Below are 12,711 nucleotides of genomic sequence, written 5' to 3'. Positions count from 1 at the left end.
TGTTCTCCAAGCGGCTGCTTCTCAGGCCTGAGCATAAGTGGCTTTTCTTAGATAAGCCCCGAGATCTCCTCTGTCCCCTAGTTAGTGACTGCTGTCAGTGCACTAATGGCATGGAAATGATGGACTGAATTCCTCAAGTGTCTTGGTTGTTCTTGCTGCCCCATTTGGGAGCTCAAAAAGCTTTGACTGAAATGTCAGTGCTCCGCAGAGTGCCAGGCACTCAGAAGAAACAATGGTGAGCACACACATGTGCGCACCTGTGTGCCACTGTGGGCATTCTGTAAGATGCTGAGCTGACATGCCAGGACATTGAGGGAATTCAGAGGGCGCTGTGTGTAAGGAGCTCACATCTGTCCTGTTCTCCGACCGCTCATCGCCCTCCGAGAGAATGTGGAAGTTGCCCCCGCCCGCCCCTTTGTCCTACATGCTCAGAACTGCGCTATGTGAAGGCAGCAGTTTTCCAAGTACCGTAAACACAGCTGCACTGCTAAGGGGAGGCGACCCCAACGAGCCAGTGTACATGGAGAAGTGGGTAAAGCCACCCAACTGCAGGTGTTACTTAGTGCTGTGTGTACACACATGCACAGACACTGTTGTGTTGTATCTACTGTGCAGACCCATGCTTGTACATTCCACGCTTTGCGCATCTACTGGAATTTGGGGAGAAGAACCATGAGGTATCCATGACGGCCCTGAGGCTTCTGCAGAGAATGAAAAGGGATTGGATGCACACAGGCCGGCGCCCCTCTGGCCTCTGTGGAGCAGGTACAGTGTGGGACATATGGCACTCGGGTAGCGTCTTCTATGCTGATACTTCATAAGTTCGTTCACACATATGTGTGGGAGGGTAATTGCAGTCAAATTTAGGGCTCCGTGCATAGTAGGTAAGTTGAACTGTAGTCATGTCTTGAGCCTTTAAGCAGTCGAGCCCATGAGTTATTGGTTGTAGTTTGAGTCTACCTGAGTCTATCTGAATTCAATTCCCAGCAACCACACAGTGACTCACAACCCTCTGTGATGGGATCTGGTGCCCTCTTCAGGCAGGTGGATGTATATGCAGCAGGGCACTCATATTAAATAAAAAAATGGGGGAAAAAAAAAAAAGAGCTGTGTCTTAAACCCCAGGACTGGCCTGGCCTTCTTGGTCTTACTCCTTATAGACTCTGGTACTTCCTCCTTTGTTGGCCTCTGCAGGTTCTGAAATAAAACACCTCAAGGGCGAGATGACAGTGGTAGCCCTAGTTCCACCCCAGGCTGTTCACTCGTGGCAAATTGCCTCTTTCAGCCTGGTTAGTAATGTGGCCTCTCACCGAGACACTGAGCGTTTGCTAGCTCAGCAGCATAGCTGTTCTGGAGGTATATGTAAGGTCCAGATGCTGAGTGTGGCCCAGAGAGACTAAGTCCCCACTGAGGAAGAGCCCTAGGACAGCGGGGGACAGCGGGGGTGGGGTGGGGTGGGGTGGGAGCGGGGGACAGCGGGGGGGACAGCGGGGGCCTGTTCCTCCATAGCATCCATCTGCCTATCTCTCTGCACTCAAGCCAGCAGAGTGTGATGCCACCTGGGACTGCTTGCATCTGAAACCTGATTTCCACATTTACACTGCAGATTCTAGGGCCTTCACTCACTATTACCGTAATTCACACTTGTCAGACAGTAGCTCTGGCCAGCCTTTCTCAGCTTTACTACATTCTCAGAACCCTCTGCTCTCATAACTGGGAGGTTTCATGTATTAACACAGCTCAAAGTTAATTCATGTGCTTTGAGAAGTTTTAAGAAATTCTTGAGTTTCCTGTTTCAATCTCCCTTATGTTTAAAAGTAGAATGCAGTATAGCCTCAACCCAAAATAAGAAGGGGACTATCATTGCCCAGGACTGCACCGTCGGTCTGTTTAGGGAGGGCAGACGCCTCCTGCACACACTTGTTCGGCTGTCACTAGCCAGGTTCAGGCAGCACAGTGCTTGCTTTCATTTCCAGTTGAGTTTTCTGATGATCTTTCGTGTTTCTTCCCTAGCACTTCTGGTTGCAGCCAGAATGCATGACTTCCGGAGAACGGTCAAAGAAGTCATCAGCGTGGTCAAAGTATGTGAGTCCACACTGCGGAAGAGGTGAGCGAGCATTCCGGTTCACACTGCCAGTCTGTGCTGGAGCTACTTCTGCCCCGGGTACCCTGCCCTTTGCAGTCCTTAGCGTCCTACCCTAGTACCTCTTGAGTTTAGTAGATGTCACTTGTAGAGACTTCCCACCTTACAGACTAGAACAGGCAGAAAAGCTGCTTTGGAACAGCACCAGAGTTCATCCCATTTGGTGTGGTCCGTTCTGGGCTTGCAGGTCCAACTGACTTCTTGCTAGAGTTGATTAAACCTCCCCATGTCTCTCACAGGCCATAGGCTCTATGCCTACCTTTCAGCAGGTTGTTCCCAGCTCATCTGGATAACCTGGGCAGCATGAACATGCTGAGGACTTGTTGGGAACCCATTGCTGCCCTTGCTGACATATCCCAAGTTTTAGTGCTTCCTGACCATTTCTGCTGACAGAATCTGCTATAATACCTTCTAGAAGCAATTGGAAAATTGTTTTAAGTATTTTGCCTCTCGTGTCTTTAAACGTACTTTCAAAAGTTTCTATTACATTTATTTTTTTGCGTGCATGTATGCACATGTGCACACAAGCCACGGCACACACGAGAGGCGATCAGGACGGTGTGGCAGTGGCAGAGGTCAGTTCTTTCCTTCTGCTCGGCGTTCTCGGGTCTTCAGGCTGGCAGCCTGCAGGTCCTTTACATTGTTAATCCAATCTCACAACCTCCTCTTTATGTAGCCCTAGCCAACCTAGAGCTTTCTATGTGGATGAGGCTGCCCTTGAATTCACAGAGATCCTTCTGCCTTTGCCTCCCAAGTGCTACTACACAGCCTTTAATTTTTTTAATTTTTATTTTATGTGCATTGGTGTTTTGACTGCATATATGTCTGTGTCTGGGCATCAGACTGCTGGAACTGGAGTTATAGGCAGTTGGGAGCTGTCCTGTGGTGCTGAGAATTGAACTCAGGTCTTCTGGAAGAGCAGCCAGTGTTCTTAACTATTAAGCCATCTCTCTAGCACCTCTCTCTCTTTTTTAAATTAATACATTTAAAAAAAAAATAGTGTATGCAGGTATGGTGTGGGGGTCAGAGGCAACCTGCCAGTGTCGCTCCCCTTCACTGACTGTGGGGCCAGGGTTCAAACTCAGCTGGCAGGTGGCAGCTAGCACTCTTACCTGCTGGTCTGTCTTGTTAAACTTAAACTTCCATTTTATTATTTTATTACAAATTGCAGCCAAGCACTTTCGTAACTCCAGCTCTAGGGACTTTAAGGCAGGAGGATCAAGAGTTCAAGTCATCCTCAGCTACATGGTGACTTCAAAGCCAGCCTGGGCTACATGAGACTCCAAAAGAAAAAAACCCAAAGCAAACATGTTATCCACTAGTATGCGCTCATATTCATGGTGATTGTGAAGGTGAGAATCCAAGGCTAGGCCATGAGAATGCTCAGCAGGTCAACGCTCTCACCTTTACTGCCAGGCCTGAGTTCAATCTGCACTAAACTTTTTAAAGAAAACACAGACAAGTTGATAAGATTTAAATGTGTTGGCTGTCACAGAAGTACCTCTTGCTCAAGTTGTTGGTCAGGTAGAGCTGGACCTTCCTGTAGGATCTCCTGAGACTCTTCCACTAGGACCCCGAGTTGTGCAAGCAGTGAGGGCGTCAGGCTCTTCTGCTTTTCTGTCTTAGGCTCACAGAATTTGAAGACACTCCAACCAGTCAGCTCACTATTGACGAGTTTATGAAGATTGACCTGGAGGAGGAGTGTGACCCGCCCTCATACACCGCTGGACAGAGGAAGCTGCGCATGAAGCAGGTGACTGAGTACCTCCATTAGCACTCTGGTTTCTAGGAGCATTTGCTCTCGAACCCCTCACATTGTGAGCTCTCTGGGCTGCTAGCTTGGTCTTCCTTGGGCCTTGAGGATGAGACTTGGGGATGTGCTACAGGTGGAACCCCCTAGTACTGTCCACATGAGGCTCACTGCCCATTGAGCCATCCCACAGCCAGGCTTTGTTCCTTACCATCTGAGGTGGCTGCCACCGCAGCCAGCCAGCCTTTCATCATCATGACTTTGCTCTCATATGGGGACTGCACTCAGCAGGGGAAGGCAGAGGGCCAGAGGGGGGTTGCAGCTGAGTTTTGGGGACTTCAGGGGGTATGTTCTGCAGATAGGACAAACTTGACCCTGCCCAGTCAAGTCGGCTTGGTCGGGAGGGTTAGTTTTTAAGGTCTTGGGCCTTTAGAAAGGCTTGCTTCTGTCCAGAGCAACATTCATGTTGTTTGGAAGGAGAGAGCCAGGCCTACAACTCTATTCTGATGAGCTCTGGCATCCCCCAGCCTTGTCAACAATGAGACATTGAACATTTGACTCCTTACCAAGGACCCCTTTGTCTTTCAGCTGGAACAGGTCCTGTCCAAAAAGCTAGAAGAAGTAGAAGGTAAGTAACCAGTCCTCACACACACGCTTCCTTCTTGGTCAGAAAAGGAAGGGCTCACTCACTGCTGCTTTCATGTGTTGCTGTAGGTGAGATATCCACTTACCAGGATGCCATTGAAATTGAGCTAGAAAACAGTCGGCCAAAGGCTAAAGGGGCTCTCGCCAACTTGTCAAAGGATGGTAAGTCCTCCCTGTCATTCTGGCTGTAAGGGCTCTAGGCCAGCACCCCTGACCTTCCCTACTCACCGGTCCATGGCCTCACCCCTGGCTGCTGTCACTCCTTACACTGAAGCACTGACTTGCATATGGAGTTACTCCTGGGACACCTTTCCCCGCCTAGCCATTCGCTGACTGTGGAGGAGCTTCAGCCTCGCATGAGCCGCACAGGGAACCCTGCTGTCCATTCAAGCTGTTCAAGGTGCAAGGCCATGGCTGTAGGGAAGCTCTTACCGTGCCCTGTGCTGTTTGCTGTGGGCTTTTCAGAGGTGCTATAACCGTTTGTGCTGCCACATAGCTCTCCTCTGGACTGTGCAGAATGAAGGCTTAAGTGCCTGCCTCCTTCCTTGGCACCTTGCGTCCCTATGATTGTTCTCCTGTGCTCTCTGCCCATCACACTGGCATTGTGCTAACGTCCTGAGCCACGCCAGGCAAATGCGAATGTCCTTTTTGTGTCCCTTCAGTGTTTGCAGACATGTGCTTATGTTCCATGTCTACATTAGGATCACCTTGTCTACACCACTCCAGCCCACACGCTGCCTCACTTGCCAGCGTGGGGGAAGCTATGGGACTTGTCTTTCTGTCCTTCTCTAGTTTCTGTTCTGCCTAGGCTTTGCTCCTGTGCTAGTACCATGCTGCTGCCTTCCATGTGGCTGTTGTAAGTAGCATCTTTCCTCCCATGGTTCCCATGGCAACTTAGAGCTTGACAATGGTGTTGACTTCTGTGTACTGACTGCTCCTGTGCAGTGTGAACTCTCTCGTCACCTGTGCTAGTTTTCCGTCATTTTGCCATTGGGTTTTCCATGTACTCAATTCTGTCATCTACACATAGTGATCCTACTGCTCTTCTCTACCTGCTCTTAATTCCTCTCTTAAGTCTGCCTGACCCCACAGCGTCTTGCTGATCTGGGGCAGTAGTTTATCCTCCCTTGAGCTCCCATGGACTAGGATGCAGGCGCTGGGCACATTGTTCCTTCATCTGCTCATCTGCCATGGTGAGTTAATGCCCACCCACACATTGCTGTCAAGAGTTTGTTTTTATCTCTGTGAAAATGAGGGTTTCAGAGGGCCATGGTATCTCTGGACACCACAGGAGATCCTGCAATGGGTGAATATGAGCCATTGTCCTGACAGTCACACCATTGGGTTCTCCCTCATTCCTGGAAGGCATCATCTGGGCTCGGTAGCTGCCACACGCACACCCATCCAGGGCTTTGGTTCTGTTGCAGAGTTGGTTACTACTTTGAATTTCTCTGTGTACTGTTCCCTTTGTGATCTTCTCCTGACTTACTGTAGTCTTGTTGTGTACCTAGACTGTTGATTGTTAAGTAGCATCTTTTGCATGTCCATTCCTTCTGTTTACTTGGCTTCACTTCTGCCTGGCTTCATCCTTCCAATCTTACTCCACCTTCCAGGTCACCTGCCTGACTTCTCTGTTCTGAGTCTGCTGGGAACTGTCCTGCTTACAGTTTCTTAGTCTCTCTTCCGCACGTAGGGAGCTGGAAATTGTTGGGGTAAGGTGTGTTCCGATTCGGTTACTCACTGCTGCCCGTGTTGTGCAGTGATCAGGCACTGTTACTGATCTGTGGACACTGCACAGGGCTACCTTGTGTTACGGGCCCAGAGGTGAGGCTGGCCCACTATCACTATTGATAGATTTAGAGAACCTGTCACATAGTGGCTCTCCCTCAGAGCTCTGGTCCTCCCTCACTTCCTCCAGTGGCCCCCTCACATAGAGAGATAGCCACTGCCTTGTTATGATTCCTAAGGCTTATCTTTCACTATCCCTCGGGGCACCCACAGGCCGGGTGTCACCACGTCTCTGCTTGTCCTTCTCTTTCACTTTATGTCCACTGGGGGACTTCTCCAACACCATAGAGAACGTGCTTGGTGTCTTGACTCGATCCGAAGTATTCTTTTTCTTTAGTGATTTGAAGTAAGCTCCTCTACTCAATAAGCCTTTCGAGCGGCGTTCTCTTGGTCTTAGCCATCTGTTCTAACATCCTTCGTATAATTTTTTTTATCCCTCTTTTTCTTGAACCATACTGTGTTCCTCTTGCACACATCATGGTTTTGGAGCACACCATAAAACAACTAGCTGGGCATTCTGGGTCAGGTTACACAGGCTGGGGGCAGCTGTGCCTTTCAGAGCAAATCCCAGAAGGCAGGAGGTACATGCTGTGGGCTGTGTATGGGTCTAAAGCACCTTTGGCTTTTGAGCATTGACCGTGGACATCCCTGGTGTCAGGTGAGACCAGCACCACAGTGACTGTGTTGCAGATCTGTCCCTGCCACTGTCTTTGTGTAATGACACTCCCTTTTCCTCCCCACTCCAGGCTGCCACTGGCTGCTTTCTGTCACTGAATTAGTGGTCTTTTCTAGACTCTGTGTGTGCAGAAATCTTTTGTAGACACACAGTGTATTCCCTTGGCTTTCCCTGGCATGATTTTTATGCTGTCCGTTGGCAGCGTGGCCCTTTGTTTTGGCAGTTGCTGTAAGCGTGGTGAGGAGCATAGCACTCCTGTTACCTCATCTGCATCAGTCCCAGATAATCCTCCATACCTCTCATTGGAGACATATTCCTAGGTATTGGGCAGATGGAATTGTGGGGTCTGGGTGGAGGTGATGTCGGCAAATAGTCTGCACGTATGCAGCCAGTCCCTGTTTTCTCTCCTTCCTCTCTGATGATGTCACCAGTATGTGTGGTGTAAGTTCCCAGCAGCCTGACACAGTAGAAGCAGCGCTCGTGCTCTGACTTGGTCTACTTGGAGCATGGCTGTGCCCACTCTCGCTCTTCTGCCCTTTAGATGTTCTCTGTGTTAGTTTTTTTTTTTTTTTTTTTTTGCTCCTGTTTTATTTGGGCTCTGGGTTTGCTGAGCGTAGGCACTTTTCCGTGTCACACTGTCCTCTCAGACATTACCTGTAGCTCAGAAGCTGTGGCTCATCTTTGTCTTTCACAAGGCGGGCATTGTAATTTTTTTTTTTTTTTAAAAATCATGATTCTTTCAAAATCTATTTATCTGTGCTTTATGGGTCCTGTTTTAGTGTTGTTGAGCTGTTTTTTGCCTAACTCTGGATCACAAACATTTTATTTGTCTTTCCTGAATATTCTTACACTCTCAGATACCACGTTTAAGCCAGCTTTTGCACAGAGCACGAGGAATAAGCCAGGCTATTCTTGCACGTGGGCAGCCAACACTGTTTGCTGGCAGGACCCTGCTTTCTCCGCTGCATAAAAAGGCTTTTTGGTGGTTTTTGTGTTCTTGGTTATTTTGCAGCTTTGCAGAAATGTTTCTGTTACAAAAGTGGGTTCTCTCTGGCTTTCTGCCTGGTTGACAGGTGGTGTGCGAATCGTGTGTCCCTAGGCTCCGGTGAGGACGCCACATCCAGCCCGTTCTGTGAGGAAGACACTGAGGATGAGGAGCTCGAGGCTGCTGCCAGCCACATGAACAAGGACTTTTACCGAGAGCTCCTGGGGGCTGATGGCGGCTCGGAGGCAGCAGAAGACCCTGATGGGGGCAGCAGACCCCTTGCCCTGGAGTCCCTGCTTGGCCCCCTGCCCACAGCAGCCAGCCTGGGCATCTCAGACTCCATCCGAGAGTGCATCTCCTCCCCGAGTGGAGACCCCAGTGAGTGCCCGGGACGAGGGACGTTTACAGTCTGAATGGTTTCTGTTGTGGATTGGACCAGAAGTACGATGGGCTGGGGTGAGGCACTGCTAGGCCTCTGTACAGGAGTCCAGGGCCCCGGGCCTAAGTTTCCGTTATCTTACTGTGGTAAAGCCTCTGTCAGAGGCAGCTGTGGGTAAAGCTCTGGCTCTCAGTCCCAGGTCACGGTCCCTCATTTCAGGGAGCCGAGGTGGGACATAGAGGAGTAAAATCACTCACATGCAGACAGAAGCCACAAGGAAAGGAGCACATCACTGCTCGCTTGCTCCCACGTAGCTTCATCCCGTCTTACCTAGTGCATGACTGACTCCCTATAGGGCACCATGCCACCACGATGAGCTGGGTCTGTCTGTATCAATTAGTATTCAACCTGGCACCCGACATACTTGCCCTCAGGCAAACCTGAGAAAGATACTTACTCCATGGAGACCCTTCCCAGGTGACTGTAAATGGTGGCAAGTTGAGTCTAAAAGTCACATCACACAGGGTGGAGAGTTGGGTGTACGCCAGCATACTGAGGTGCCGCTGGCCTGTTACCATTGTGAGCTCTCTCTAGTCCAGCTGAATGACTAAGAAGGAGTCTGGCATAGGCTGGAGCCATGGTTTCAAACCATGAATTTGATATCCAGCACCCACATGATGACTCTAATTCCAGATCTGATGCTCTTTTCTGGCTTCTGGGGGCACTGCACACATGTGTTGCACAGGCATACATACAAAATTAAATAAATAAGTAAAATAAGTCATTTTGAAGAAGGACTAGGACACCAATGGTTCTGGAAGGGTAACTGGTCCCATCTCTGTAATGTGTTTCTGGCCAGGTAAGGATTTGGCCTTCTCAAGAGGGTGAGAACTGTTGAAAGTTGGGGCCTTGTATGAGGTTAGACCTCTCAGTTGGGGAAGCAGAATGGGCCAAGTACACAGAAGGCAGTTGGGTATCTGCTTTTGAGGGAGCAGCTGCCTCAAAGCAATACAAAGGAACTTGGCCTCTGAGCCCAGGCAGCCCAGGGCAGAAAGCAAGGAGAGTGGGGCAGACTTCAGAGAGCCTTGAGGGCTGGTCTGACCACCCGAGGGCTCAGCCTTAAGACCTGAAAAAGACACCTCAGACATCCTAGCTGTGTGGGCTGCCCCTTTGCTCCCGCCTGTGGTGAGCAGTATCCGCTAGGTAGCCTCAGTGACACTGATTGCAGTGTCTGCTGGGGCAGCCTCGGTGACATTGATTGGGATTCTTCTCTCTAGAAGACTCTTCAGGGGATGGGGAGCTGGACCTCAGCGGCATCGATGACCTTGAGATTGACAGAGTAAGCCTGGGCTCCCTTGTCCCCAGTGGCGGTTGGGATTTAAGGAGGCTAAAGTGGGGCTGGACTGATAGCTTCAAGCCTGTCACTCACCTTCGGCCTCTCTGAGCCTTGTGCTCCCTTAGACATCCCTGAGGAATGAGTGGTCTCCAGGCATAGTGCCTGTAGTTCAGACATCCACTGGGCTTCCTCCTCCAAACTCCACTCCAAGGTAGCCTCAGCGTTGAGGGGCCTTTCTTCTGGAACCCCAAGCAACCCCACCAGGACCATGTTGGAAAGGCCCTGAGTTTTGCACCTGGCCTTGGTTCCCATTGTATCACAGGTATGTGGTACATCTCTAATTGCCAAATGTCAGGGGTACCAAACTGTACTCTAACACCTGCCTGTGTATCTCAGGGCTCTGCCTGCCAAGGCCCAGGACCTATCAATACTGGCTCAGGCTGCAGAGGGAAGTTGGCAGAGAGGGACGAAGGAGTGACAGGTTACTATGCTGAAGGGAGGCCTCCCACATCCTTTCTTTAGCAGTTTAAGCTTATAAATAGGAAGCTAGTTGCTGAGAGATCTTGGAATACTTGAGAGCTCAACCTCAGAGCTAAAGTCACCTCACTGTGCTTCCCACAGTACATCCTGAACGAGTCAGAAGCCCGGGTAAAGGCTGAGTTGTGGATGCGGGAGAATGCTGAGTACCTGCGGGAACAGAAAGGTAAGGACCATCCATCCACCTGCCCAGGTCCCAGGACATGGCCCTTGCTAAGACCAGCCATTTTGTTCACCTTACAGAGAAAGAAGCAAGAATAGCGAAGGAGAAGGAGCTTGGCATCTATAAGGAGCACAAGGTGGGTACTTCTTGACAGCCTATAGGAGAAAGAATTGTGGGAACACCTCTCCCCTGTGTCCATAGGAGCCTGCCTGGGACAGGCAGTGGAAGCCATGGGACCCCTATCCCAGACTGCAGCTTGCTATGTTGGTTTCATGCTCCCTCACTGATAGTTTGTGCCACCCGGCTTTGGAGTGAGGTATCCAGCACAGGTGTTAAGGCAGATGGAAATGAGATACAGAGCTGGACTCGGGACCTTGCACTTGAGGTCCTTGTTGAACACAGGAAAGCCCTTATCCTGTGCCTGTATTCTATGATAACAGGCACGTCGACTTGGTAACTTGGCTCCGTTGCTCCCTTTGGGGTTTCATCCTCCAAGTGTTATCCTATTAGGAAGGGGCTAAACCTTTTAGGAGCCAATGAGAAAAAGGCATGATGCTAGCAAAACTTCTTGGGGTCCAGGATGGAGGCCCAGAGAATAAGTGGTATCTGCCTCAAAGGAGGACCAGAAACTTGGGCAGGGAAGTGGGTCCCCAAAGTCCATGCAACCAGGCATCATGTTCTGTGCTGTGTGAGACACTTTCCTTTTCTCTCCACAAAAAAGGCTTAGCTGGAAAGGTACATACACAGAAAGTGAGGTTAGCAGGTGCCATGGCTGTTGCTGCCAAGGTGACCAAGCTAGCTTCCTGTGCCCCTCAATGGGTCACAGCTGTGGCTCAAGAATTGACTATAGTTGTGAAGCTAGCACATGACAGGAGAAGTTACTTTTGTGTTTCATTCAGCCCAAGAAGTCTTGCAAACGCCGGGAGCCAATCCTAGCCAGCACAGCCGGGGAGGCTATTGAGAAGATGCTGGAGCAGAAGAAAATCTCCAGCAAGATCAACTACAGTGTGCTGCGGGACCTTAACAGCAAGGGTGGGGGCAGCCCGCCCAGGGACGACGCGCAGCCTCCAGAGCACACCAGCACCAAGAAGCTGTCACGGAGGAAAAGAGCAGCTACCAGGAACAGTGCTGATCCTGGGACAAGCATAGGGAAGAGGTACTGTCCTGCCCCTTGGACTACGAGGTGTCTGCTGTCAACACTAGGCTCCCATCTGGGCTGTTGTTTTCCAGCCAGAGCTTCAAGAGCCACACTTGGCCCACTGTATGCTGAAGGCTAACAAGCCGTCTCCGGATGTGGGTGTCTGGACTCCCTCAGCCCCCAATACTGGGCGCCAGTGTTGCCAGGCTTTTGGTAGCTGCAGGGCCTCCTCCATCCCCAGAGAGCAGTTGGACACTGAGTGGAATGGCTTTTACACCCTACATGCTGCACATTGTCTCTGCTGGGAGGGAAGAAGCAGCCACAGTGACCCCTCTGGTGGGGCCAGCATAGAGCAGCCTCAGTGGGCTGGGTCAGTGTTGCTCTGTAGCTTGACCAGGGGGTGTTTGGGGCTGTTCATCTGCGTGTTCAGCTCCTTATGACTTAATCTTGGGTGGAAGCTGCCAGCTTTCCCTATAAAGTCCCAGGACAGTTCATCTCCTGAGCTCCAGAGATGGGCTACATACCCAGTGTGGTTAGCATCTCCCTGCCCTGAGCCTGCTGTGAGGTGCTACCTGCTCCATGCCTTCATGTTTGAATTCGCCATAGTTTGTCCAAGGAGGAAAGCCTAAAAGCTTTCATGTATCCTGGTGGAGCAAATATCTGTCTGTCTCTGTACTGTCACTTCCCTTTTGCTGTTGGTAGGATCCTGTTTACTTAGTGATATGGTCATTGCAGGAAGATGGTGGAGTCAAGACCAACCGTAGCTACATAGTGAGACATACCCAGTTCCAAGATCATCAAAAGCTGGCTCAGTGGTTAAGAGATACCCAAGTTCTCCACATGTCAGTCAGCTCCTGCAACACTAGGGGATCTGATGTTCTCTTGGGCTTCACAAGCACCCATACATGCTTGGCATAACTTCCCCTCCCAACCTCATCCCCCCCACACACACAAATAAAAGTAAGTATGGGGGGGGGGGGCAAGAGAGCACCAGGGAATGGTGGCTCACACCTTTAATCTTCACACATGGAGGGCAGAGGCAGATGGATCTGTGAGTTCAAGACCAGCCTTGTTTACATAGTGAATTCTAGGCCAGTTAGGCCATGTGATGAGACCATGTCTTAAGAAGAGGATGAAATGGGGCTTTTAAGCCTAACATCCACCCCAAAAA

At 50.4% G+C, this 12,711-nt stretch overlaps 1 protein-coding gene across 1 annotated transcript in view; it reads left to right on the top strand.

Annotated features, from left to right (window-relative positions):
- Positions 1–12,711, top strand: part of Brf1 (BRF1 RNA polymerase III transcription initiation factor subunit) — a 43,504-nt gene that overhangs the window by 26,166 nt on the left and 4,627 nt on the right. The window contains exons 6-15 of the mRNA XM_032908552.1: positions 616–765; positions 2,014–2,107; positions 3,770–3,896; positions 4,482–4,521; positions 4,608–4,700; positions 8,102–8,365; positions 9,644–9,705; positions 10,324–10,405; positions 10,483–10,538; positions 11,302–11,558. Coding sequence (XP_032764443.1) covers positions 616–765; positions 2,014–2,107; positions 3,770–3,896; positions 4,482–4,521; positions 4,608–4,700; positions 8,102–8,365; positions 9,644–9,705; positions 10,324–10,405; positions 10,483–10,538; positions 11,302–11,558 — 1,225 coding nt within the window. The remainder of the gene's footprint in view (positions 1–615; positions 766–2,013; positions 2,108–3,769; positions 3,897–4,481; positions 4,522–4,607; positions 4,701–8,101; positions 8,366–9,643; positions 9,706–10,323; positions 10,406–10,482; positions 10,539–11,301; positions 11,559–12,711) is intronic.

The sequence above is a fragment of the Rattus rattus genome, chromosome 7 (assembly GCF_011064425.1).
Source record: "Rattus rattus isolate New Zealand chromosome 7, Rrattus_CSIRO_v1, whole genome shotgun sequence".
In the NCBI taxonomy this organism is placed as follows: Eukaryota; Metazoa; Chordata; class Mammalia; order Rodentia; family Muridae; genus Rattus; species Rattus rattus.
This window is presented reverse-complemented; position numbering and strand designations above follow the sequence as displayed.